The sequence below is a fragment of the Adiantum capillus-veneris genome, chromosome 19, assembly GCF_014529385.1.
Source record: "Adiantum capillus-veneris isolate H3 chromosome 19, ASM1452938v2, whole genome shotgun sequence".
NCBI classification, from domain to species: domain Eukaryota; kingdom Viridiplantae; phylum Streptophyta; class Polypodiopsida; order Polypodiales; family Pteridaceae; genus Adiantum; species Adiantum capillus-veneris.
This window is the reverse complement of record NC_140949.1, coordinates 83,407,068-83,434,883: the sequence shown is the minus strand read 5'-3', so window position 1 is coordinate 83,434,883 and position 27,816 is coordinate 83,407,068. Positions and strand designations below refer to the sequence as shown.

Sequence of the window (27,816 nt, the reverse complement as noted above, 5' to 3'; positions counted from 1 at the left end):
ATTGTTGGCATTCATCATTCTTAAATTTTGCCATGTGTAATTCGTTCAATACGTTTCCTCGCGGTGAAGTGCTTTAACAAAGAGGTTTTCCTTGCAAAAAAGACCAACTTTGATACTTGCCTCAGAATGATAGAATGTAACTTTGACAAAGAAACCTGTAAATTTCCAAATATAACCTAGAGAATTTTAAATGGATTTTATGACCACTGTGAACCACCACATATAATACAAGCTTCACAAGCTTTCAAACATAAAAACTTCAAATTCGAGCCAGGAATACAGGGCCTTCTAATGAAATAACGGGGGGCTATAGCCTCTCTGACTCAAAAGCTCTTCACAAGAAACAAAAAGAAAACCACAATCTGTAAGATAAACAGCAATCAAACAGAAGCTCTAAAGCCAGGGAGGGCAATCCCTTCTTCCAACTCTCGAAAATTGCTACTGGAAACATCTGTAACTTGAGTATGGATAACCGAGTCATTATCAGTGGGCATGACCCATTGATTCAGGATAAGCATTACACTGTCTAATTCTTCCATCTTGCTAAAGAAAGCCCACAAGCGTGCCCAAAAAGAGCATGAGTTGTTTCTTAATAACCTGATAATCTACTAACCTAAAGCTCACTCACATTAGTGCTCAGATTAGAATGCACAACTGCACTGCTGCTGTGTCCACCTCAAAGGATGTACAAACAAGACACCATGGGAAATGAGGAAGACTCCTGCACTTCAATCTTCGTGAATGAGCCGGTTGAGAGACATTAGTGCCTCATCTGTCAACAAAAAGCCATAAAGAAACATTTGTGTGATTTAGACAGAAACACAATTGATCCGATGTTTAGAGCAATCTCACATCATATTTCATTCTTTTCCTTTGCATATCACTCCCTGTGAAGAAGTCTATGGCAAACCCAAGACCTGAAAATATGCATTTTTTTGTATTAAGTAATAATTCTGGCAAAGAACAAACTGCGCTATAGAGTAATGGCAGAGGTTTTACGCAGCCAGGCACATCTCCACTGTAAGCACCACTAATGGACTTGATAGTATGACCCATGCCACCGAAGGATACATATCATTAGCCATTACCAGCAGGTAAAAGAATGCAGCTTGATGTGTCAAAATCTCCCTGCCTTAGTGAGGCAATGTGGCATCCAATCAACATCTTGAGGCAATGTCACATCCAATCAGCAACTCGTAGCTCATCATTAAAATTACTGCCCTCTTTTGGCTAGTCAGATTGTGGCTCATCCTCGAAAGCTCCAAACTCCATGCTTGAAGGCTTCTCAAGCTGAGGAACTAGATCTACCGGTAGCTCTATGTCACATGCGCTACAAACCTTGATTAAACAATTAACAGCTGTAGGAGAAACATCCAAACCCAGCTGTCTGGATCTGATAAACATAGTTTTTGCAAGCTCTGCTTGGCCTCCCTTAGATAAGGCTATTACAAGCTGACTATATGAGGTATCATCTGGCTCAAAACCACCACCAGTTAGTTTCTGCATCCACTCTAGTGCCCCCTGTCCATTGTTTGCCTTGGCACACACCGTGATAAGCGCATTGTAGGTAATTAGAGTCCAGTTCACCTTTGCTGCAGACATTTCATTGAGCAACCACCTCAATTCCTCATACTTCTGTGAAGCTCCGTAAACAGATATCATGATAGTGTAGGCCCTAATATTGGGTTTGACTCTCATTTTTCTCATGTGTTTCCACACTTGTTCAGCTCTATCGTAGAGCCCGCCCTTTTCTAGCGTTGAAAGCAAAGCTCCGTAAGAAAGAACATTCGGTTGATGTCCTTTTTCTATCATTTTCTCAAACACATACACAGCTAAGTCAGGGTCCACCTTCAATGCGCAAGCAACTAAGGTGGTATCCCATGCATACTGATCAGGCTTGATACCATGAGCCTCCATCTTCTCTAAAAGCTGCATATTCCAGCGACATGTACGTCTCTCCTTAGAGGCCTTCAGAAGAAAGTTGAACTGCGACCTTATAAGTGAGTAAGATGTCTCATCGGGCGGAGGCCCCTTTTCTTTCATATTCTCAAACACTTCCAAGGCAGCCCACCATTTTTTCTCTGTCCCCATCAATTGCATTACATGATTGCACAAGCCAACATCAACAGGAGGGCTCACTTTCCACCTTTGTGTCATTACATGCTTAGCCACAGCACAGTGCATGTATCCTGACCGACAATCCCAAAGAATCTGATCATAATGAGGCGCAGAGAGCTCCAACGTACTCTGCTCTGCCATTTCAAGCAACCTTACAATATAGTCAGAGCCTTTGTTTTCTAGCATTCCCACACTTATAATTCTGGAGCAGATTGCACTTGCAGCATCCCGTAATTCCTCCACCGCATTCTGCATGCCGGCTTCTAAGAGAGCATCCTTCGCAGAGAGGAAGGTGGTAAGCAATTGGCGAAGGTTTAACGAGTTTTCAGCACTCCACAGAAGAGATTTGAAAGTTGGGTAGCTTGGAACCAAACTCCTCTGCACAAGCTCAACAAAATATGACATGGCATCTGCATGACATCCTTGCCGCTCATAACATTCTATTATAATGTTGTACATGACAAGGTTAGGCTCCATGCATCGCCGCCGGACCTCATCCATGACAAAATTGAAGTGCACGAAATAGCGGCATGCTTTCATGGCACTGAGAAGGCTGCTGACGATGAACACGTTAGGTTGTTTGTCTGGGTCTGGCTGAACTCGAAGCCATTGGAAAAGGATAAAGGCCTGTTCAACCATCTTCCAGTGGCCAAGCTTTTGTATAGCAGTGGTAAATGCATGTGGGTCAAGCTGGAGACCATGAAGGTATGCATCGACTTGACTCACCTGCTGAACATTCCGCAGGCAATGAGCGATTGCCCGCCCAGCAGCGTCTGTGGGCTTGTCAGAGGGTTTCCTTTTCGCCTCTTGGAGAGCAAGCTGTTCCAAAAATGCTTTCTGCAGCAAAAAGCGGGGTTCTGACGCAGGATTCTCGACCGTTTGAAGGTGTACAGTGTCTAAAACATGTACTTGAGGGCGTATGTCCTTGTTGATGAGCAATGAAGAGCTGGGTTGTCTGAGAAGGCGATGGAGCTTGAAGGGTTGCACAGAAACCCTAGAAAATACCTGCTGCTTCAGTGGCTGCGGCTGAAGAAGGTCTGCTGTTGAGGCAGCGAATATGCTTAGAGAGACCATCCCGTCTCTTCAGAAATACGCACACACTTTGTCATTCTCGATCAGCCAGACGTACCGCCTCGCCTACACAAACGATGGAGGAAAAACGACGTCGTGTTTATCTCCATCAGCAGATGCACTGAAATCAGTGGGAACCTTCTCCAAATTTGAGTATCATACTTCATAGTATGAAAAAAGTAGGTGACGCAATTTTTTTAATGGAATCTTGTATGATTCTGGGGGAGCGAAGCCATTCAACGTGGTGTGAATTTCAGGAGTGGTCGTGAAGGCAGCGCCATGCACTCCCTCTCCCTCACTACATATCTCTCTCCCTCTTCATCTTTATGTGTACGAAGCCCTCCCTTCCTCCATCCTAGCACTTGTAGGGCGATGAATGCGCTCGTATTTACGAGGCCCTTGCTCTATCAGGATGAGTTTTCCCTTCCTCCAGCATAGCTTTGTTAGGCCCTTCCTTCCTCGCTTCATAGCTTTGTACAAGGCCCTCCCTCCCTCCCTCCCTCCGTAGTTCCCTTCGTCACCGCTTTCATGAAAGGGTGTAAGCTTCTTAAAATTGAGTATTTGTTTGAAAAAACCTCGAGTAGTAGTAGACGTATAGATATAGATATACATACTAAACGACAAGGACACTTCAGTAAGGGTGTTTCCACACACGTTGGAGCGAACAACAATGTGGCAGCCACGAGTCAATAGAAGAGAGAGTGCTGAAACTTGGATTGGCCAAAGCAATGCACAACCAACATCTGCTGCCTATCTTGGAGGATGCGTCGAACATGCGACCTCATCCAAACCTGTTTTTATTGCCCAAGATCTGACAGAGACTGAGGAGTATGTACTTAAAGAGCTTCTCAAGGAATTCAAGGATATATTTACTTGGATATATCATGATATGAAAGGTGTTCTACCTTCCGTGGTGCAACACACGATCCCCATGAATAGCATGGCTAAACTAGTCCAGCAACGACCCTACCCAATGAATCCTAAGTATGCAAAGATTGTTCAAGAAGAGATAGAAAAGCTTGTCAAATGTGGATTCATATACCCTATTGAGCACTCAGAATGGGTGTCTCCAATACTTATTGTGTCGAAAAAGAATTGGAAACCCAGAGTGTGCGTGGATCTCAGAAAGGTCAATGCCGCCACTAGGAGGGACCGTTACCCCTTGCCATATTGAGAACATGTGCTTGAAAGAGTTGCAGGGAAGGAAGCTTATAGCTTTTTAGATGGGTACTCTGGATACAGTCAAATCACAATTGCACTAGAGGACCAAGCTAAAACGGCTTTTATAATTGAATTTGAAGTTTTCACATTTCGTGTTATGGCTTTTGGCTTAGCCAATGCCCCTGCTACCTTCCAAAGATTAATAAACATTGCTTTTAGAGAATTTTTGAGGGAGTTCACAGAAATGCCCACTCTAATTCTCTTAATTCCGTTATCCTCAAAGTTCATAGAGGCCATTTCCATTACACATCACAAAGAGTTGTGTGTATTAAAGAGACTCAACAAAAGCTTATCAAGGAGTTCCATGAGAGCATGTGGGCTAGAAATCAAGGTTTATGGGCCATCTTTGTAAAATTGAAAGAAAGGTATTGGTGGAAGGGCGTGTATAAATGTGTATCCCAATTTGTGGAAACTTGTGTTACTTGTCAAATGTATTCAAATGGAAGGCATTGTGATGGGTTGCACCCTACCTACATTGGCTATGCATTACAAATGGGTAGGAGATCTTGTTACTATGCCTTTGGGTATGTGGAAAATGCGTTACACTGTGCTTGCAAGAGAGGACTTGTCCAACCAAAAAGAAGGTCTTGCTTTGAGAACAAAGAGCATTGAAGGGGTATTGGGGTATGCAAGTTTCTGTTGGAAGATGTGCCTTGCCGCTATGGATGTGTTGGAAAATTAGTTGTTGGACAAGGGAGAACTGGATGCTGATGAAGTGAGAGAGTTCTTCTCAAGGATGGGTATCAAGCTTGCTAATACCAATGCTTATAATAAAGGTAGAGGTAAAGCTGAAAGAGAACATCCTCTTATCATTAGCTAAGGCATGCAAGAGAAAAGTTCAGCCAAGACTATTATCTTATGCCTTATGGGATGATTGTACTACACATAGCTTAGTCATGAAGGGGATCGAGGAGCACCACAGACAGAGAGTGAGAGAGAGAGAAGGAGACACACGACACAGATATGGGTGGGGAGACTGTGAAGTGGCAGCTCCCCCTATACAGTATACTCACTATAAGTATAGGGTAACAGTGGGCGGGCGCCCATGACCTGGGCGACCGGTCAAGGCACATAGGCCTTAACCCCAACAACCTCCCACTTAAAGGCTAATGTGCCTTTAAGCAAGATCTACTAGTGTACAACTAATAGAAGGTGAGATATTCTCTCAACCTATGCCCACTGACTCTCGATGAGCTAGTGCATCCGGCTCTACGGATAGACAAACATCTCGCTGCGGAAGCCACACAGAACTAGCTCCAAGCTCTGCAAAGAGTCTACAAGAGCTCATGCACTCCTGCAAGTATCGGTCCAATACCTGCAAACCTCCCCTATGCTCTATGCCGAGATCAGTCATCGAACAACTAATCAACCCTACTGCAAATGCTCCCACTGCAGCTGCTATGTCGGGCCTCGAGATCAACATCTCGTACATGAGGACACCGAACGTTGATGCAACCCTGGCAACCTTTGCCACCTCCAACTCGGAACTCAACTCATGGAAATCCTGTCCCCTATCATAGAGACCATGGCACTCTGACTCCGAGCTCTGGAGTGACTCCTCGTGCCCACCACATATCACATGTGTACCAAGAGTATCCATCTAACCTGAATCTGCATCAAGCTCTGGCATAAGCATATCAAGAAATGACTCCACAATAGCCGACATCTCAGCATCCATGTGAGTCATCTCTGTCATCACGTCTGATGACTCATCCTGCTGTGACTCACTAGAGCTGTCCCGCTCTACTTGTGCATCCGTAGACGCAACCCGCACAACAAGGTCACTGCTCTGCACTCCATGCAAAGCATCCTGCAACCCACAAGCAAAAGAGACTCGCCTGCTCTCCCGCTCTCTACCTGGCTGCATGATCACAGAGACAACACCGTCTCTCCCGTGATCCACATGCAATGGGTAACGTGTACCACTCCTGGCACCTCTCGCAATCACTAGCGAACCCAAATGCATCACAAAATCTCGCTCTCGTAGCGAAATCTGACATCCACAATCTCTAAGCTGACCAATCGAGATCAAACTCACTGTCAAATCTGGTACATAGCGCACATGTCGTAACAAGTAAGATGCACCACTCGGTAATGACAGTCTCACATCTCCTGCACCTGCTATCGCATGCACCGATCCATCGATCAAACGTACACTGCCAAGCATCCCGCTAGAATAGCTACAAAACCATGCACAATGCGGCGTGACATGAAACATAGCATCTACGTCTAGCAACCACTGCGAAGGGAGTGCACTATCCACATGTATAGCATCTCATGCATAGCTCGAGGTAAAAGTGACATCCCCGTCACTAGTATACTCCGACACTACATGTGCCTCAACTGTCAAAGCAACTGAGTCCATGACATCACTACATACATCTCTGAGACTGCCATGTCTCCTACGATGTCGCATACGACGAAAACAGTGCCGTCTAACGTGTCCAGAATGACCACAATACCAACATGTCACATGTCGGCGTGCTCGTGAATGTACATGTCTTACACGAGTTTGTGATGACTCAGATCTATCATACATATCATGTAATCTGCGCCAAAGTGCTCTCGAAGTAGTCTCATACATGACAAGAGCATATACAGATTCCGCAAGGTGCAAAGAGAGCGTAGATAGTGTCATCTCCTCTAGCTCCTGCCACTGATCGTCAGACATGTTTGAAGGTCTACCTACATCACCACTCAATGGTCGATGCAACCCTCGTTGTGCCAATGCATCAAGCATACACTCTCTCCATGCCGCAAAGTCTGACCCATCAAACACGCGCATCTGTGAGAGGTCACAATCTGATCGATCACCTGTCTCTGCCATGAGCACAATGTTGCAAACTAGAAAGCAAAACCACCTCACCAACAACACCTGGAAACTGTCTACCAATATGGCCAGAAACACAATGTAAAACCTGTGAGACACACTCCAAAATAGAGCTCCCGCAATGTCAATACAAGCCTCGCATGCTCTAGTATCACACTGCAATGTGTGAGCTAATCTTCATCCCACACTGTGCGGTATCGATGCATACACACGCACAAGTCTCCCACCTGCAGAGAACACCGCACGCAAATGCTGAGTGCAACCCGCAATCTCTACCTAGATCGCATAAATGATACGCATAAAACTCTTGGGAAAATTTCGCCAGAGTTTCGTCAGTAAAACGGCCACAAAACCAGTAACCAAACTGACTGCATGCTCAAAACCATGAGCAACCAAAGTGCATCAAACCGCACTCCAAATGCATGCACCAATCTCCACACTTTGCATACATCATTGCAAACACCTGCAAATCTAGTACACAAATATCTGCTCTACCTGTGACTGCCAAAAAACATGCTCGAGGCATACATTGCCGAGCTCAAAATGCAATCACATTAGTCTCCCTAAGCATCAAACTGTTGGAATTAGGGTTGCAGAGAAACACACACAGCTTGGAGAAGACGAAGGAAGCTCAAGGCACACAATAGAGAGTGTGTTACTTAGTGCGCAATGGAAAGATAGATAGCCCTAGAGTGATGGGCGTATATACAATGCACGGGGGAAAAAAACCTCCTAAAGAGGGAAAAAATGCCCCGGCGGTCCTAGTGTGTTCACACACATCACTACCACATGTATATGGTAACAAATCCCCCCTGGAGTGATGCGGTGAACGAGAGCTGGCACATGAGTAAAGGGAAGTGCCATGCCCTGAGGACAGGATCAGTCCACAAAGGGGAGTAAGCCCAAAGCTTTGCGGAAAGCTTCAAGCTTCTCACGAGACAATGCCTTTGTGAAAAGATCTGCAAGGTTGTCCTATGTTGGCACATAAGCCAAGCTGATCTCTCCTGCTGAGAGCCTCTCCCTGACATAGTGGTAATGCACCTCAATGTGCTTTGTGCGAGCATGAAAAACTGGGTTCCTCGCAACTGCCAATGCGCTCTGACTGTCAGTGTAGATAGTGTTGGCAGTGTCCTGTCCAACACCCAAGTCAGCCATAAGGCGTCTGAGCCATACACACTCAACCGTAGCTGTGAAGACTGCCCTGTACTCAGCCTCACAACTCGAAGTGGCCACAGTAGGTTGCTTCTTGCTCAACCATGATATACATGAACTGCCAAGCATGAAACAAAAACCACTTGTGGACACTCGCGTGTCAAAACAACCAGCCCAATCTGAGTCCGAAAAAGCATGTAAGTCTGGCGGCAATGATCCCCCCTTGGGATAAAACAAGCCAAGATGTAAAGTGCCACTAAGGTAGCGGAAAATCCTCTTGACAGCCTGCCAATGCTTAGACCCTGGGCTATGCATAAATCTGCTGACCTGCGAGACTGCAAACTGAATATCTGGCCTCGTGTTGCGTACATAAATGAGGCAGCCAACAGCAGTTTGGTAAAGAGTGACATCAGCAGGATCGCCAGCATCATGTAGACTCAACTTCAAACCTGTTTCCATGGGAGTGGCAATAGGTTTGCAATCCTCAAGTCCAAACTTACATAGCAATGTCTCTATGTAACTTTTCTGACACAAGGCAATACCACCATCACACTGCTTAAACTGTATACCCAAGTAATGATGCAACAGCCCCAAATCTTTCATCTTGAAAGTAGCATTCAAATCAGCCTTAAATTCAGCAATATGTCTCTCATTTGGTCCAGTGATCAGCAAATCATCAACATAAAGAACCACAATGAGAAATACATCATCCTCACGCTTTACATACAATGTGCTTTCTGTTGGACTGTTACGAAAGCCTCGTTTAACCAAATGAGTGTCAGCTTTCTCATACCAAGCACGAGGAGATTGCTTCAACCCATACAAAGCCTTCTTACATTTGCACACTTTGTCCTCTTGTCCTTTTATGACAAAACCGCGAGGCTGCGTTACATAAACTTCCTCAAATATGTCACCATTCAAGAAAGCAGTAACAATGTCTGATTGATGTACATCCCAACCAAAATGAGCTGCCAATGCACATAGAAAACGCACAGTAGTCATACGACAAGTGGGAGCAAAAGTCTCTTCATAATCTATGCCTTTTTGTTGTGCATAACCCTTTGCAACAAGTCGAGCCTTATGGCGATCGATCTCACCATCCGGCTTGCGTTTCAACTTGTAAACCCACTTCGTACCAATGGCCTTTTTGCCAGGAGGCAAATCACATAAAGTCCATGTGTCATTCTCTATAAGTGCATCATATTCTGATTTCATGGCAGCAATCCAATTTTCTGAATTCTGTGCTTCATCAAAAGACAGAGGCTCCTCAACATCATGTAAACTAGACACAGCCAAAGCATAACAATCTGATGCATAAGATGCATGGCGAGAGCCTGAACGAGTACGACTAGATAAAGGTGCATCCAATTTACTGTCACGCAAAGTGTGCACCAGCCATTTTGGCATACCTCTAGCCTGCTCATTTTCAGCCCTTTCCTCATCAAGTACATCATGTACATCTGCATCAGTAATAGGCTGTTCTAAAACATTTTCAGAAACCCCCATAGGCTGTACATTTGCCTCATTGGAACTTACATTCGTATTTCCACCACTGAAAAGAGGCAACAAAGTGTCATAAATGTCCTGTGAGCTTACATTACTGTCTCTAGTACATGACAGCAAGGGTTGAACAGAATCTTCCACAAACACTACATCCCGTGAAACCAGAATACGTTTTGTTTGCGGATGATACAACCTGTAACCTTTGCTTTCAGCACTATAACCAACAAAAATACATTTGACAGCCTTGTCATCCAATTTTCTGCGCTGCACTTGTGGCACCAAAGCATATGCCAAACAGCCAAAAACACGCATGTGCTCAATAGAAGGTTTTCTATCATGCCATGCTTCATATGGAGTAATAGACTGCAAAGCTTTCGTAGGACACCTGTTAAGTACATAAGTGGCACACATGATGGCCTCAAGCCAAAAAGAATGCGGCAAAGCTTGACTTTTGACCATACATCGTGCCATTTCCGTTAGTGACCTGTTTTTCCTCTCAGCAACACCATTTTGCTGAGGTGTATAAGGCACTGTACATTGGTGTTTTATCCCACGACTAGCCAGAAATGCATTAAATTCATGAGACATATACTCCCCCCCTCGATCGGAACGGAGGGTGCCCATAGTACATTTTGAGACATTTTCAGCCATAGCCAAAAATTGTTTGAAGCACATAAAAACTTCGGACTTCGCTTTAAGCGGAAATACCCACGCATGCCTGGAGTAATCATCAATGAAAGTCACGAAGTACAGGTAATTGCCCAAGGACGGAGTTTGCATGGGCCCACAAACGTCACTATGCACAAGCTGCAACCTGCATGTGGCCCTAACTGAACCATCCTTTGGAAACTTAGAACGCTGCATTTTACCCAGAATACAGCCTTCACAAACATGTTTGATAGGTGCTTCAAGAGGCGGCAAAGAAGCAACCATATCAGATTTCTGCAAACGCAGCAAACTGGCAAAATTTAGATGACCAAAACGTGCATGCCAAAGTTTTGCATCTGAAATAGCCCTTGAATCTGCAACAGCATTTGCAAAATTTTGTCCACACTTGTCATACAAAGTGAGCTTATACAGCCCACGGCACAAAAGCCCAGATGCAACAATTTCATCACCAAAACTGAGATCATGAACTGTACATCTGTCATCCACAAATTTGACTACAAGTCCAAGTCTAGCAAGTGCAGATACAGACAATAGATTCTTCTTGATCCCAGGTACATAAAGTGCATCAACAAGTGTGAAGGAACTGCCATTAGCAGCAGTGAGCACAATCTTTCCAACTCCCTGAACTGGATAAGAGGCGTTGTTGGCACAAGTGACTGAATTCCCATGAGGGACAGACTCGAGAGAGGTAAACAATTCACGATGTGAGGTAATGTGCTTTGTAGCACCACTGTCGAAATACCACACATGTGAATCTGCAGCAACTGACAAGCATGCATCATGGACAGCAGGATTGTAAGTGCACTCTGCGCTAAAAGCCCATTCTGCATCAACATCAGCATCACAATCTCCTTTCACAGAAGACTCAACAATGGCTGCATTTGTAGTGGAACCAGCATTTGCAGTGGAACCACCCTCTTTCTTCTTAGCCTCTTTGGCCTTCAACTTAGGACACGACTTGATCAAGTGATCATTGGCTTTACAATAATGGCAACGCATCTTCTTTTTGCCCTTATCACCAGAATTGCCAGACGAAGTGCTGCCAGCAAAAGCATTAGGAACAGAATTTTTGCCACTCGCAGCAGAACCATAAGAAGTGGCTGCATTACTGTTACCACCCTTTCTTTGAGAAGCAATAAAAGCCTGTTCAACTGCACGCTGCCTAGTCCTGTTTTTTCTAGAAAGTGACTCTTGCAACAGCAATGTGCATAATGCATCAAACTTGACAACTTCAGGATTTCCTTGGGTCATCAGTCTCCAAGTACTAGCAAAAGTCTGGTAGGAATCTGGTAAGGCATCAAGAACAGTCTGCACAAGGGAACTGTCAGAAATGACTTCACCTGCAGAAATGAGTTGCTCATTGATATCCTTGACACTAGCAAGGAAAGTGTCCATATCATCTTCCTCATGCATAATCTTCGACTCTAGCTCTTTACGCAGCAAATCAATTTTAGCCTCATTGCGGCTTGCATAAAGACTTGCTAGAATATCCCAAGCCTGTTTTGCAGATTTTGCTGAACGGATGTGAGGAATAATGGTGCGCTTCACAGACAACGCAATCAATGCATGAGCCTGCGCATCCTTAACATCCCAACGAGCTTGTTCTGCTGTAGGCAAAACAACTCTAACAGTTGCAATCCTTGCAGCAAGACCTGCAACATCCTCAACATCGCCTACATCTTCAGAACCAGGACGTACATCAATGCCCTGCACAATGTTCCAGACACCTTTTGACACAAGAACATGTTGCATCATATAAGCCCACATAGGGTAGTTGTCCCCATCCAACCTGTCCTCAGCAGCAAACATCTTGAACACATCTGTGTTGTTGTTGTCAGCCATGGTAAATGCTGCACCTGATGTGAAAACTGCCCGAAAATAGGAGAAATGGAGCGGGAACAACTTGTGCTATATAGCACAAACCGTAGAAGACTATAAGGCACCTGTTATGCAGAAAACGGCACTGACAGAAAATCTGCACAAAATGACGAAATAGCCTGTGCAGTACTGCCCGTAGTGGAAACGGAGGCCGAAATGAGCCCAAATCAAAATTCTGAGCAGACCGAGCTCTTCGAGTTCTCCCAAAATATTTGTCGACCTGCGAACGCTCGCCAAAGCTCACTGAAATCGGAGAAAGTGAGCAGGCGTGTGCTGGAGCAGCTGGCGACTAAGCCCGGGAGGACGTGACCTGCTCTGATACCAATTGTTGGAATTAGGGTTGCAGAGAAACACACACAGCTTGGAGAAGACGAAGGAAGCTCAAGGCACACAATAGAGAGTGTGTTACTTAGTGCGCAATGGAAAGATAGATAGCCCTAGAGTGATGGGCGTATATACAATGCACGGGGGAAAAAAACCTCCTAAAGAGGGAAAAAATGCCCCGGCGGTCCTAGTGTGTTCACACACATCACTACCACATGTATATGGTAACACAAACCACATAAGGCATACATCGTATCCTCCCACCTGTGAGGAAACTTGCAGCAAATATCACTCTCACATCTGAGAGCAAACCATGTGTGGAATCCTCGACACACAATAAACAACTGCTGCAGCATAAATTTCAGCGTTCAGAATTTTAAGATTCTGATATGACGAGCGCGTCCGGAGCGTGCCAAAACCCCAAGGTAGACTCCTGGATCACATGTATCCGAGTCCGGGTGTGAAAGCTATGCCAAAAACCTCCGTTTCGACCCAAAAATGCAGCATAAACTGCCAAAAGAGGGCTGAAAAATGCAGCTCCTCAACCGTAGCTCGAATGAGGTTTCTGATGGCTCGAATGGCTTCGAAAAGGGGGTAAAACTCCAACAAGTCACTCGTTACATGCCTCTTAAAATGATGTATGGTCAAAAGCCTATAATGCCATTGAGGATGTGATTCCAACATGGAATGTACTACCTTGGGAGGACGGAATGAGTAGACAAGCCCTTCTTGCTTTGCGAATACAATAATTAGAAATCAGGCATGATGATATAGCGCTTGCAATTGTGCCATTGAAATATGCAAGGATGAGGTATAAAGAAAGATTTGATAAAAGGCATTGGCTCAACAAAATACATAAAGAAAGGAGATTGGGTGTGTATATATGATAGTAGCCTTGACAACCAACATAATGCAATGAGAAATGTACATTGTTAAACATGTGCTAGGAAATGAAACTTACACATTAAGTGAACTGGATGGAGCTGAGAGAAAGGTTTTGATTGCAAGGAAAAGGATTGCATTGCTAGTGGAAGGCTCCTTACTAGACTTTTGAGTTTTGACTAATCTAAGGCAATGTTACGATATACATGTGGTAGTGATGTGTGTGAACACACTAGGACCGCCGGAGCATTTTTTCCCTCTTTAGGAGGTTTTTTTCCCCGTGCATTGTATATACGCCCATCACTCTAGGCCTATCTATCTTTCCATTGTACACTAAGTAATACACTCTCTATTGTGTGCCTTGAGCTTCCTTCGTCTTCTCCAAGCTGTGTGCATTTCACTGCAACCCTAATTCCAACAATTGGTATCAGAGTAGGTTGCGTCCTCCCGGGCTCAGTTGCCAGCAGCTCCAGTACACGCCTGCTCACTTTCTCCGATTTCTATGAGCTTTAGTGAGTGTTTGCAGGTCGACAAAACTTTTGGGAGTGCTCGTAGAGCTTAGTCTGCTCAGATTTCTGATTCGGGTTCATTTCGGCCTCTGTTTCCACTATTGGCAGTTCTGCACAGGCAATTTTGTCATTTTCTGCAGAATTTATGTCAGCGCTGTTTTTTGATAACAGGTGCCTTAAAGTCTTCTACGGTTTGTGCTATATAGCACGTGTTGTTCTCGCTTCGTTTCTCCTCTTTTCGGGCAGTTTTCACATCAAGTGCAGCATTTACCATGGTTGACAACAACACAGATGTGTTCAAGATGTTTGCTGTTGAGGACAGGTTGGATGGGGACAATTACCCTATGTGGGCTTATATGATGCAACATGTTCTTGTGTCAAAGGGCATCTAGAATATTGTGCAGGGCATTGATGTAGTCCTGGTTCTGAGGATGTAGGCGATGTTGAGGATGTTGCAGGTCTTGCTACTATTAGAGTTGTTTTGCCTACGACAAAACAAGTTCGTTGGGATGTAAAGGATGCGCAGGCTCATGCATTGATTGTGTTATCTGTGAAGCACACCATTGTTCCTCACATTAGCTCAGCAAAATCTGCAAAACAGGCTTGGGATATTCTAGCAGGCCTTTATGCAAGCCGCAATGAGGCTAAAATTGCTTTGCTGCGTAAAGAGATGGAATCAAAGATTATGCATGAGGAAGATGATAAGGACACTTTCCTTGTTGGTATCAAGGATATCAATAAGCAACTTATTTCTGCAGGTGAAGTCATTTCAGACAGTTCCCTTGTGCAGACTTTTCTTGATGCCTTACCAGATTCTTACTAGACTTTTGCTAGTTTGGAGACTTATGACCCAAGGAAATCCTGAAGTTGTCAAGTTTGATGCATTATGCACATTACTCTTGCAAGAGTCACTTTCCAGAAAAACAGGACTAGGCAGCGTGCAGTTGAACAGGCTTTTATTGCTTCTCAAAGAAAGGGTGGTAACAACAATGCAGCCACTTCTTATGGTTTTGCTACGAGTGGCAAAACTTCTGTTCCTAATGCTTCTGCTGGCAACAATTCATCTAGAAATTCTGGTGATAAGGGCAAAAAAAAGATGCGTTGCAATTATTGTAAAGCTAATGATCACTTGATCAAGCAGTGTCCTAAGTTGAAGGCCAACGAGGCTAAGAAGAAAGAGGGTGGCTCCAATGCAAATGCTGGTTCCAATACAAATGCAGCCATTGTTGCATCTGAAGGAGTACGAGCGGAAGTGTGACGCGAGAGAGAGTGCGAGAAGAAGAGCACGACGATATGGTGAACTCGCTCTACTGTAATGTGTAGAGCATAGTGAGTTCTTATTAGGTTTTTACAAAAGAATATGTATACATACCTGGCGGACCGCCCACTTACCTGGGCGACCACATTGGGCTTTATACCCCAACAACCTCCCACTTAAAGTCCAATGTGGTACTTTAAGTGTGAGAGAAGCTACTTTACAAGCTAATATACAAGAGATGTAGAGAAGTGATGTACTACCCTACACCTAACTGCTTGCGAAAATGCGCAAAGCTCTCTGAGGGAAGTCCTTTTCTAAGTAGATCAGCAGGATTTTCTGTGGCGTGAACTTTGACAAGCTGAAGTTGCTTATCCTCGAGCATTTCCCTGATGAAATGATACTTCACATCCACATGCTTTGTCTTTGAGTGATAAACTGGATTGCGAGCCAATTGTATAGCACTTTGACTATCACAATATAACACAGGCATCTCTTCTTTGATTCCCAAATCTGTTACTAGTCGATTAAGCCAAATTGATTCTTTGCATGCCTCTGATGCTGCAACATATTCAGCCTCTGTAGTAGACTGAGTAACACAATCTTGTAATCTAGAACGCCATGATACTGCTCCACCAGCCAATGTAAAGACATACCCTGACGTAGACCTTCGGTTGTCTAAGTCACCTGCATAATCTGAGTCTGTAAAACCCTTTACACTTAGCTCCTGACTCCCATAGCATATACGCATACTCTTTGTAGCTTTCAGGTATCTCAATATTCCTTTCACTGCCTCCCAATGTTTCTTGCCTGGGTTTGACATGTATCGACTTACTACTCCCACTGCAAATGCAATGCCTGGGCGAGTAGCAATCATTGCATACATTAAACTACCCACTGCAGATGCATATGGAATCTTATCCATTTCAGCCTGTTCTTCCTCATACACAGGACAATCTTGTTTGCTAAGTTTCACATATGGTGGCAATGGAACACTCAATGCCTTTCCCTTCTCCATATTGAAACGTTGCAAAACCTTGTCAATATACTCTGTTTGAGATAACCAAATCAACTTCTTTGATCTGTCTCTCTCAATGCGCATACCAAGTATATGACTTGCCTCACCCATGTCTTTCATGTCAAACGATTTTGCCATCTTTGACTTCAAAGCTGAAATTTCTTCCAAGTGCTTGCGAGCAATCAACATGTCATCCACATACAAAATAAGGATCAGCCAACTGCCATCCTTAGCCTTCTTTGTATATAGACAGTGATCGAACTCACTACGTTTGTAGCCTTGAGAAAGCATAAACTTGTGGAATTTATGGTACCATGCCCTTGGCGATTGTTTTAAGCCATAAAGACTCTTTAACAACTGGCATACCCAATCTTCCTTGCCTTTCTCAACAAACCCTTCTGGCTGCTGCATGTAAATTTCCACATCTAAATCACCATGCAAGAACGCTGTCTTGACATCCATTTGGTGCAACACCAAATCTAATATGGCAACCAATGCAAGAAAGCATCTCAATGTAGTCATCTTGACCACCGAAGAGAAGACTTCATCAAAGTCAATGCCTTGTTCTTGCTTAAAGCCCTTGGCAACAAGCCTTGCTTTGTACTTTGGCTGACTATCATGAGCGGTGATCTTATACCTGTAAACCCATTTACAGGGTAGAGACTTTTTGCCCCGTGGTAATTTAACTAGCTTCCATGTCTGGTTTTTTTGCAGAGCTGTCATCTCTGACTGCATGGCCAATTGCCAATTCCCGGAGTCCTTCATTTGCACTGCTTCCTTGTAACATGAAGGCTCATTGCAATCAGTCAACATGACATAGTTCATAGATGGAACAAACCTATCAGGAGGTCGCGTGACACGTCCAGATCTACGCACAATAGGTGGCTCAGGCTCAGCCACAACCTGTGGTTCCACTCTATCCTGTCCTTGCTCCTCTTGAGCCCTGACATTTTGTCTTGCACGTGCAAGTCCATCTTCTTGGAAGACAACTCTTCTAATCTCCTCAACCCTCCCTGGTTTAGAATGATATTTGGATTCATTAAAGTGAACATCATTGCTGCGGACAACCTTTCTGGATTCGGGGTCCCAAAGTCTGTACCCCATCTCACCAGAATTACCATAGCCTAGAAAGATGCACTTTCTACTCTTTGGCTCAAGTTTGTTCCTAAATTCCTTTGGAACGTGAGTATATGCCTCACAGCCAAAGACTCTGAGATGCTTGTATGAGGGCATTTTGCCTGACCATACCATCTCTGGCACTGAATCCTTCTGCAAAACCTTGCTAGGAGATCTATTTACAAGATGAATAGCTGTTGATACAGCTTCAGCCCAAAACCCATTTGGTAGCTGTGCATTAGACAACATACTTATGACCTTCTCTTGTATGGTCCTATTCATCCTCTCAGCAACACCATTTTGAGGAGGATTGTAAGGAGTAGTAAGTTCACGTTTTATACCTTTTGACTCACAAAAGTCCTGAAAGGCCTTTGAAACATACTCTCCACCATTGTCAGTGCGTAAGCATTTAAGCTTCTTGCCACTTTGATTCTCCACAAGTGTCACAAACGTTTTGAAAACACTAAACGCTTCATCCTTGTGCTTGAGAAAGTAAACCCATACTTTCCTCGAGTAATCATCTATAAATGTCATAAAGTAAGAAGCTCCCCCTAGAGATAGGTTAGGCATAGGTCCACACAAATCACTATGAACAAGTGCCAACTGTGTATCTCTTCTACTGCTTCTATGTTTATGTGGCTGCTGTGTTTGCTTACCATACAGAAAATGTTCACAGAATTCAAAATCATTAAATGAAAAGCCAGGCAAATAACCAGAACGAGACAAGATTTCCATTCCCTTCTTGGACATATGTCCTAACCGGCTATGCCACAAAGAAACGTTCGGCTGCTCGGTTACATTGATTACATTTTTAGAGACATTTGATACATAAATCATGTAAAGTCCTCCAGACTTTACTCCATGTGCTACTGTCATAGAACCCTTGGATATCTTCCACATGTTCTGTCCAAAAGTGGTGACGTAGCCAGCATCATCAAGTAAACCTGTGCTGATCAAGCTCTTTGTAATTGCGGGAACATGTCTCACATTCTTCAGCGTGAAAGAAGAGCCATTCTGAAACTTCAATTGAACATCTCCAACACCTAAGATCTGACATGTCTACCCATTGCCTAGCCGAACATGATCTTTAGTGGTCACATAAGAGGTAAACCACTCCTTGTTTGGAGACACATGAAGTGATGCCCCTGAGTCTATAATCCAGTCACTCAGTGCATTTCCATCAGATGCTGTAAGAAGAGCTGAGTCCATTGTATTCTTCAAGAAGTAAATGTCTCCTGACACTAGACTGTCATCCTCTGCAACAGTGTTTGTCACATTTATTTCTTGAATCTTCACTGAGGACTTGTTCTTCTCACCATGGTCTTCAGCTTTCTCTTTGCCTTTTTCTGCTTTCCATTCTCTGCAGTCTCTTTTCATGTGACCCTTCTTGCCACAATGGTAGCATTCTATGTCACTCTTGCCTTTAGCACTGCGGGACTTGCTACGAGACTGATTCCTCTTTCCACCTTTGTACTTTTCTTTGGTCCTTCCCCTGACAACTAAGGTTGTTCCTTTGCCTTTGTCCATTGTCTTTCTATTGGTTTCTTCAGTAAGCAGACTTCCTTCTACACCTGCTATGTTCAAACCATCTGGAGGTGCAGAATTACTCAAAGCTGTGCGAAAAGTGTCCCAACTTTCCGGCAATGTGATCAACAGGAACATAGCTCTAACAGGTTCATCAAACTTGACACCTTGAGCTGACAATTGACTATAGATTGTGTTGAATTCATTCATATGATTGGACATAGGTGTCCCTTCTTTCATCTTCAAGTCAACAAGCTTCTTAAGCCAGTATACATGTGAAGCTGCACTCTGCTTCTCATAAAGATCACTCAGCTTTAACCATGCTTGATAAGCCGACATCTCGTCTGCTACATTGAAGTAAACGCTTTCTGCCAAAGTCAGCATAATGGTAAAAAGTGCCAATTCATCCATTTTGCTCCATTCATCTTCGTCCATATCTTCTGGTTTTATCCCCTTGAGCTTTATAGGTTTTATCTGCTTCTTTTGTACCAACACGTGCCAAATCTTCTTCTTCCACAATGGGAAATTGGTTCCATCCAGCTTCTTGATATTGTAAAGAGCAGTCTCCTGTGATCCAACCATAGCTACGCTTCACAGTAGTTTACTTTCGTGGGAAAAATTCGGCAGAGTTTCCCCTGTAAACTGACCTTTGAACCAATATCAACCTGTCAAATGAACCAAGAAAGCTTTAGATTCTGCATAAATTTCGGCAGAGTCTCCTTTGTAAAATGGCTCTGGTGTACTCAAAAACAGGCCAAAAAACAGCTCAAAAAACCACTGTCTCTCTGACACTGTAAGCTGCGGGTAAACCTGTCCTGCACCTGTACTGTCTCTGACTGTCCTGTCACTGTCCTGTAAGCATAGACTGCAACAATGCCTCAACGGCAGTAAAGCAAAGATGCAATCCCAACTGTGTAACTCATAGTCAATACATCCTAGCTGCCTATCTAAGAGTGCTCGAGGGATCACTCCAAGACCTGTATCACCGAAAGGATCTCAACATTCGAGAATCCCCCAGCTCAATAAAACCTCACTGGAGCCTCAACAAAGGCTGCAGTAAATTTGACAGTACATAGACTTCCCACAAAGTCATACATCCACAAATTTCCCACTATATGCTGTAACCGCTGCGGCAGTTGTTTGCTGCGTGACTCACAGCCAGCAAACCCTCAACAGACATACATCATCTCTGAAAATACATCCCATGTGGAAGTACCTGCAATGTCAGGATGAAATCTGGAATATCAAGCAGCAAACACAAGCTACCTGATGAACTAGTGGATGTCGCCTACAGTCTGTGTGTAGATTCGCCCGTGTCGTATGTGACACGCCTCCAAGAACTGTGAGCCGTCCTTCGATGTGTAGACAACCACAAATCAACACTCTGGGAGTGTCGATATCCTCAGCACCTGCAATCGTAAGCCAAAAACCCCAAATTTGCAGAGTCGGATCTGCACCCGTCGAGACCACGTAGTCGAAAATGGCCTGCGCAGACCTTTGTCGAAGCCGAACGGTGGCCGAGATGACCTTAGAATGAAATTCTGACAACACCAAGTCCTTCGGGCAATCCCACGAGATTTGGGGCTGTGTCTTTGCCTGTCGAATTTCACTCCAATCTGAGCTGGTGACTCTAGCCTCCTGCAATGCTGCCCCGAGCCTCGATCTGAGCTCTGATACCAGTTGAAGGAGTACGAGCGGAAGTGCGACACGAGAGAGAGTGCGAGAAGAAGAGCACGACGATATGGTGAACTCGCTCTACTGTAATGTGTAGAGCATAGTGAGTTCTTATTAGGTTTTTACAAAAGAATATGTGTACATACCTGGCGGCCCGCCCACTTACCTAGGGACCACATTGGGCTTTATACCCCAACAACATCTTTTGTGAAAGGAGACTGTGTTGCTGATGTTGATGCAGAATGGGCTTTTAGTCCAGAGTGCACTTACAATCCTGCATTCCATGATGCATGCATGTCAGTTGCTGCAAAGCACATTACCTCACATCGTGAATTGTTCACCTCTCTTGAGTCTGTCCCTCATGGGAATTCAGTCACTTGTGCCAACAATGCCTCTTATCTGGTTCAGGGAGTTGGAAAGATTGTGCTTATTACTGCAAATGGTAGTTCCTTCACACTTGTTGATGCACTTTATGTACATGGGATCAAGAAGAATCTCTTGTCTATATCCGCACTTGCTAGACTTGGACTTGTAGTCAAATTTGTGGATGACAGATGTACAATTCATGATCTCAGTTTTGGTGATGAAATTGTTGCATCTGGCCTTCTGTGCCATGGGCTATATAAGCTCACTTTGTATGGCAAGTGTGGACAAAATTTTGCAAATGCAGTTGCAGATTCAAGGACTGTTTCAGATGCAAAATTGTGGCATGCACGCTTTGGGCTTCTGAATTTTTCCAGTTTGCTGCGTTTGTAGAAATCTGATATGGTTGCTTCTTTTCCGCCTCTTGAAGCACCTTTCAAACATGTTTGTGAAGGCTATTTTGGGTAAAATGCAGCGTTCTAAGTTTCCAAAGGATGGTTCAGTTAGGGCCACATGCAAATTGCAGCTTGTGCATAGTGATGTTTGCGGGCCCATGCAAACTCAGGCCTTGGGCAATTACCTGTACTTCGTGACTTTCGTTGATGATTACTCCAGGCATGCATGGGTATTTCTGCTTAAAGCAAAGTCCTAAGTTTTTATGTGCTTCAAACAATTTCTGGCTATGCCTAAAAATGTCTCGAAATGTACTATGGGCACCCTCCATTCCGATCGAGGGGGGGAGTATATGTCTCATGAATTTAATGCATTTCTGGCTAGTCGTGGGATAAAACAGTAATGTACAGTGCCTTATAAACCTCAGCAAAATGGTGTTGCTGAGAGGAAAAACAGGTCACTTACGGAAATGGCATGATGCATGGTCAAAAGTCAAGCTTTGCCGCATTCTTTTTGGTTTGAGGCCATCATGTGTGCCACTTATGTACTATACAGGTGTCCTACGAAAGCTTTGCAGTCTATTACTCCATATGAAGCATGGCATGATAGAAAGCCTTCTATTGAGCTGTGCGCGTATGTCGCACGTGTCAATGCAAGGAACTCGCCGATACACCGTGTGCGAGCCACAAATGGCTCCAAGCACACAACAAGCCTAAACTAGTAAGCTCAAAGAAGGCGATGGTGTGTCACTGACCGCTCTACTCTTTCTTCGTGGAGGATTCCTCGCCGCAAAGAAGAAGGAGCCACCGCTTCGCCGCCATCGTGCCTTCGTAATGCTCGATCGCCCACACTCTCTCTCTCTCTCTCTCTCTCTCTCTCTCTCTCTCTCTCTCTCTCTCTCTCTCTCACACACACACACACACACACACACACACACACACAAGGAGGTGAAGAAGAAGAAGATGGAGATGGAGATGGAGCAAGAGCACTCTTCTATTGCACAAATGAGAGAATGAGTGAATTTTAGTTTTAGTTGACTTTTATATGAGCTCGCCTCATTCACACTTGGGCGCCCATGCTTAGCCAACTAATCCCTTGAATGTTCCAGTTAGAGTGCGCCTCTCATCGGCGATCACTCTTACCCTTTTCCTATTGGATCGACAAGTCCGGTACCTGACTCTACCAAATAAATAATACAATGTCCGCCGTAGGTTAGAACGTCCGTCGTAGGTGATAGGGTGTCCGTGAGCCGTGAGGGTTAACATGCCCCCCTTCCTGATGTAGATTCCGTCCTCGGAAGCTATTGAGTTGAAGCTCGTTCGTTGAGGTGGAAGAGCATTTGAGATGAATGTCTTTAGCCTTCTGCAGTCACTGCAAAATCAAACAACATTGGCACAGTAATTGCATTCTCATAAGCGATTAAAAAGCATATGCAGTTTTAGGCAGACAAATTGATTGGTAACAGAATTTTAAACAATTTGTCAGCAATAAACATTAAATTGCAATGTAATCAAATGCATAAACATATGTAAAGGTAAAAAATTAAACAAGTATGGGATCGCTAATTTAACGGTCGAAAGGCACTAGAGATCGACCATTAATACCATGGATAAGCTTCTTAATTTTCTCTGGTCAATTAAGTTGTTTAATCGCGAGAGCCAAGTATTTCATGTTCGAGGGCTGACTAGAGGCTATACCTAGAAGACCTTGTAGTTAAGCTACGATAAAAGGAATTTCTCATGAAATCATTGCCTGACTGATTACCTTTTCTTTGACCCCCCAAAGTCTTTTCACAGTGATTCAATTTTGATGTGTGTGCTTATTTTGTATGCCTTGGGTTTTTTGCTTTTCAAGGAAAAGCGCCCACACTGGGAACCTCCAGGGCTCTAGTACCATAGGCGATACATGTGAGTGAAGTACCCAATCAAGCTGAGATTTCTCTTCCAGCTTAAGATTTGACATTGTGGCACTTTGATTTGTTTTTGTTTGTTCGTTTTCAGCATTTTAATTTTGTAACTTTGGGGGGTCATATAACACTGATACACCTCCCCAGGCTCATCACACTAGTAAAGTCCCTTTATAATACTTAAGCTAAAGGTCAATAGGTTCAAGCCCACTAGAAAGCCCTAGTACATTTCACACAATGCTGCCTAAATCGGATTAAGAACCTAAGTAACCATTGATTATTAGGAAGGCATTCCCCATGGTATTAAGAGAAGATCTTTAACGCCTAGCTTGGTCAAACTAGCTTAGTCGGACTGCTTGATTTTTAAGCCTAGACAAGTGATTATGACAAAAATTACATTGAATTAAATGTTTGATACTAAGCAAATGTGCCGAATATTATGCTACCAATCACAATCAAAGCATACAAACATGGATGCAAAAAAGATAAGGGGCAATGCTAATGGATAAGAAACACCTGTTTGTGTCGATGGTCGCGCTTGATTTGAAGTGTGAATGAGAGAAAGATTCCGTGAAGGTCCAAATCCTAACCACAACAACTATTTCTGTACAGACTAGGAAACACAAAAAATACCTCTAGGAGGCACATCAGTGGGAAAAAGGAACTTTGCTAATCACTCAACTCTAAAATAGAAACACTCGTATCGTACTAATCCTACCTACCCTCCATCACTCAAGTGATGAGGATCAAAGGTGTTTTATGACATAGGTTTCTGTTTCACTGTACCGGATGTGAATGTGTAGGTCTGAGTCAATGTTTTGACTTTTATTGTGCATACTCGTTTGCTAATTTCTCTTGCTCTTTATTTTTTTATTTTTTATTGTTAGTATAAGGCTTTATATATATACATTCCCTAAGATTGGAAATTAAGAGGTCAGAGAGGAAGGTTGAGAGGGAAGCAAGTGAATGATGGATGTCAGCAAACACTCCCCCCTTCCTTGGTTAGATCATACCGTTTGAAATGAGCTTGTCACCCTTTGAAACCAATTATTCTAGTTGGTAATAGGTGGGGATTTTTTCCAGTAGTTTTCTATTACGTTAGGTGCCTCATCGAGTTGCAAGGGTGGTAAGGTACTCTCCCAGGATCGAACTTGAAGTGGTTCATTAGGTGATTCTTGAACACTGGGAAGTGTGGATTCCTCTGTAGCTTTATGGAGGTCCACTATTGTAGGTGGAGGCTGTGGAGGAGCTTTTACCTCTATGGATGCATTACATGAGGAGCTAGAAGCTTCATGGGACTCCCCCCTTCCTGAGCTAGGTGGAACAAATCGTTCTTTCTTTGGTACCCAAACTAGCTCTGGAGCGGGTGTGTAGCATTCTATGACTTTTTTCTTTCCGCGATCGTTGATTTGTTTTGGAGCTACGAGATTGAGCTCACATGGTCCTGGTGACAAGTAAGAGCACAATTTACGTTTTGGCACCCAGATTTGATCATTTCCTTGATAGTAGCCTTGGGCTTCCAATAATCATTTAGGAATCCAACGCAACATTTTCTTACATTTTTTGGGGCGAGTGGGACGTTTCTTACAAGGCTTCTGTTTTTTAGCACTAGCTATGGTCACTAAAGAATCTTACGGGCATTTCATCCCCCTCAGGTGTTACCCAGGTCGTCCCCCTATTTCCCCAAGTGTCAAAAAATGTTGTAGCTTGCCAGGGAGCAGGCAACATACGTATACGAAGAAGTGGTAAACACATTGATATCCACAGCTATGAGCTGAATCCAATGCTCATGCTGATTCTCTATAAAATTTTGACAAGGTCGATTCTTCTTTACTTGGACACATCATACCTGTTTGCTATGAGAATTCACTATCCGTTTTGTCTTATCTTACTGATAGACTTCTAGGAAGCAAGGCTTCCCTCTAAAACATACGGCATAGCAGTTTTTGATGGTCGGAATATGCTATCAGCATATACCTTGGGAGTCTTTGCAACATGTCTGCATGTTTTCTCATTAGAGATCAAATTACACCAAGCCAAGAAGGCATGTGGGGCATCCGAGAACTCTCAAGTAATTCGCATATATGACTATGAGCCGGGGTCGAGCGCACTACCAGACACCTCCCCACAAGTGGGCGACAAGGTTAGTCCACACACATATGACCCTTAAGACACGAGTTTTTCATGCATAAAAGGAATTCGACCAGCAACTAAACATGATATAAAAATCCAATTTTGACAACATCCAACCATGCAAAGTTCATGCATCACATCTGCACTTCACCTCTCTAGCACTAGAGCTAGTTTTGACCTAGAAAGGTGGAAAGCAATCATAACCATGCACATAAGGCATCCACATCATCCATAAGGTTACAAATATCATGTGATAACATTCCATCACCATAAACATGATGCAAAACAGCTCTGACCTTTAGGTCAATCATAAACAATAACAACATTGCAATGTCAGAATCTAATATCTAACCAACCCAAATGATTTTCTCATATTAAATTGATCATTTAATGTGGGAGAATAAACGAGATCAAGGGTTAGAATATAGACATGTGTTTATGGATCTGTCTCAACACGGGGCCAAGGTTAAAGGGGTGCAAATGAGAGATGGTCTGTTAAAGAGAGATGCTACCTAATGGAGCTTAAAGACCTTAGGGTTAGCTTCATTAAAGACCTCCAAACGTTAGTGCTAAAAAGTCCTTTGACCTTAGGCTTGACCTTAGGCAAGCTAGGGCTGACCTTGAGGTGGGAATCCTACCCAAGCATGAGGTGCTTGTCGTGCTTGCTAACTAAGGTGCTTAAGGTGTTTGTGGGAACCTTGCCCAAGCTTGATGTGCTTCTCATGCTTAAATGACAAAGGTGCTTGAAGTGTTCAATTCAAACATGATCTCTCAAGAGGCATAAACAATTTTCATGCTTAAATGACTAAGGTGCTTGAAGTGTTCAATTCAAACATGATCTCTCAAGAAGCATAAAAGACACATGTCAAGATCCTCCCCATTTGGCCCTCATGATGTGCTTGAATCTTATTGGATAGGCTTTAAAGGAGTCCAATGAGAATTTAGATGCATAAAAATAAATAATTAAGCATTTTCTCTCAAAGAGGAAAAAGAGGACACATGTCCAAATGATATAATTAGATAATACGAGAGAGAGAGAGAGAGAGAGAGAGAGAGAGTTGTACCAAGCATAAGAGGGGGTATACTCTCCCACACACACACTCGCATTGTGTGACGTGCAAAGTGCAAGACCTCCATCTCCTTCTCCAAGCTCGTTGAAAGACTACACCAACACTCTTGGCTATGGAATGCAATTCCAACCAAGAGCCATGCTTCAATGCTTAAGCTTTCCATCTTCTTCATCTTCATTACTATGCTATTATGCTATGCTAAGCAAGAAGAGTGATGAAAAGTGAGAAACTATTTCTCTTGTGAATGATTCTTCTTCCTCTTCCTGTTAACCCTCACGGACACCCTATCACCTTCGATGGACACATGTTATTTATTTGATTGAGCCATGGACCGGACTTGTCGGTCCAATAGGTGTGTAGATGACCGCCAATGAGAGGCGCACCACTTATCTTATTTTTACAGTAGTTTTGCAATGACCGACTAATGTGGACGCCCATGTGTGAATGTGTCAAACTCTTATAAAATGTCCATTTGACCTAAAAATCCTTATTATCTGAGGTGTAAGCTAAGAAGTGCTCTTGCTCCATCTCTAGCGATGGCATCGACGACGGATCCTTCTTCTTTGTAGCACAGGATCCTTCACGACGGAAGAATTGAGCGGTGAGTGACACACCATTGTTTCTTTGAGCTTGCTAGGACTGTCTAGTTGAGTGCTTGCAGCCTTTCGAGGCTCGTACATGAAGGGGATCGGGGAGCACCACAGACGAAGAGTGAGAGAGAGAAGGAGACACACGACACACAAATATGGGTGGGGAAACTCAAAGAGTGAGCAGCCCCCTATACACTTATGCCATGTATAAGGTATACAAGTCAGTGGGCGCCTAGACACTGGGCGGCCGGGCAAGGCACAGACTCCTGTACCCCAACAACCTCCCACTTAAAGGCGACTGTGCCTTTAAGCAAGGGAACCTAGTCTAAAGACTACAAAAGGCGAGAGAAAATTGCTCTCAACTGATGCCCACTGGCTGGCTGTGATCGTGTGCATCCGGTTGTCCTGCTCCCGTGTAAGTCCATACACCACCAGACGTACCGCACACGTACTGCAAGTATGTACGCAATACCTGCATATCTCCCTCGTGCACTATGCCATCATCAGTCAACAGACGACTAACAACCCCAACTGCAAATGCTCCCACTGCAGCTGCGATATCCGGTCTCGAGATCAACATCTCATACATGAGACCACCGAATGCCGATTCAATGCTA

At 43.8% G+C, this 27,816-nt stretch overlaps 1 protein-coding gene across 1 annotated transcript; it reads right to left on the bottom strand.

The window, feature by feature from the left end:
• Nucleotides 1-286: 286 nt before the first annotated feature.
• On the bottom strand, nt 287-3,322 carry LOC147434344 (protein LOW PHOTOSYNTHETIC EFFICIENCY 1, chloroplastic-like). The gene has a single exon (XM_086490853.1). The coding sequence runs from the start codon at nt 3,190-3,192 to the stop codon at nt 1,231-1,233; it is 1,962 nt and encodes a 653-aa protein (XP_086346979.1). The 5' UTR covers nt 3,193-3,322; the 3' UTR covers nt 287-1,230.
• Between the last annotated feature and the right edge of the window lie 24,494 nt (nt 3,323-27,816).

What these genes read in the sequence shown, in the direction of transcription:
- LOC147434344 (XM_086490853.1), bottom strand. Translation starts at nt 3,192, where the DNA reads ATGGTCTCTCTAAGCATATTCGCTGCCTCAACAGCAGACCTTCTTCAG.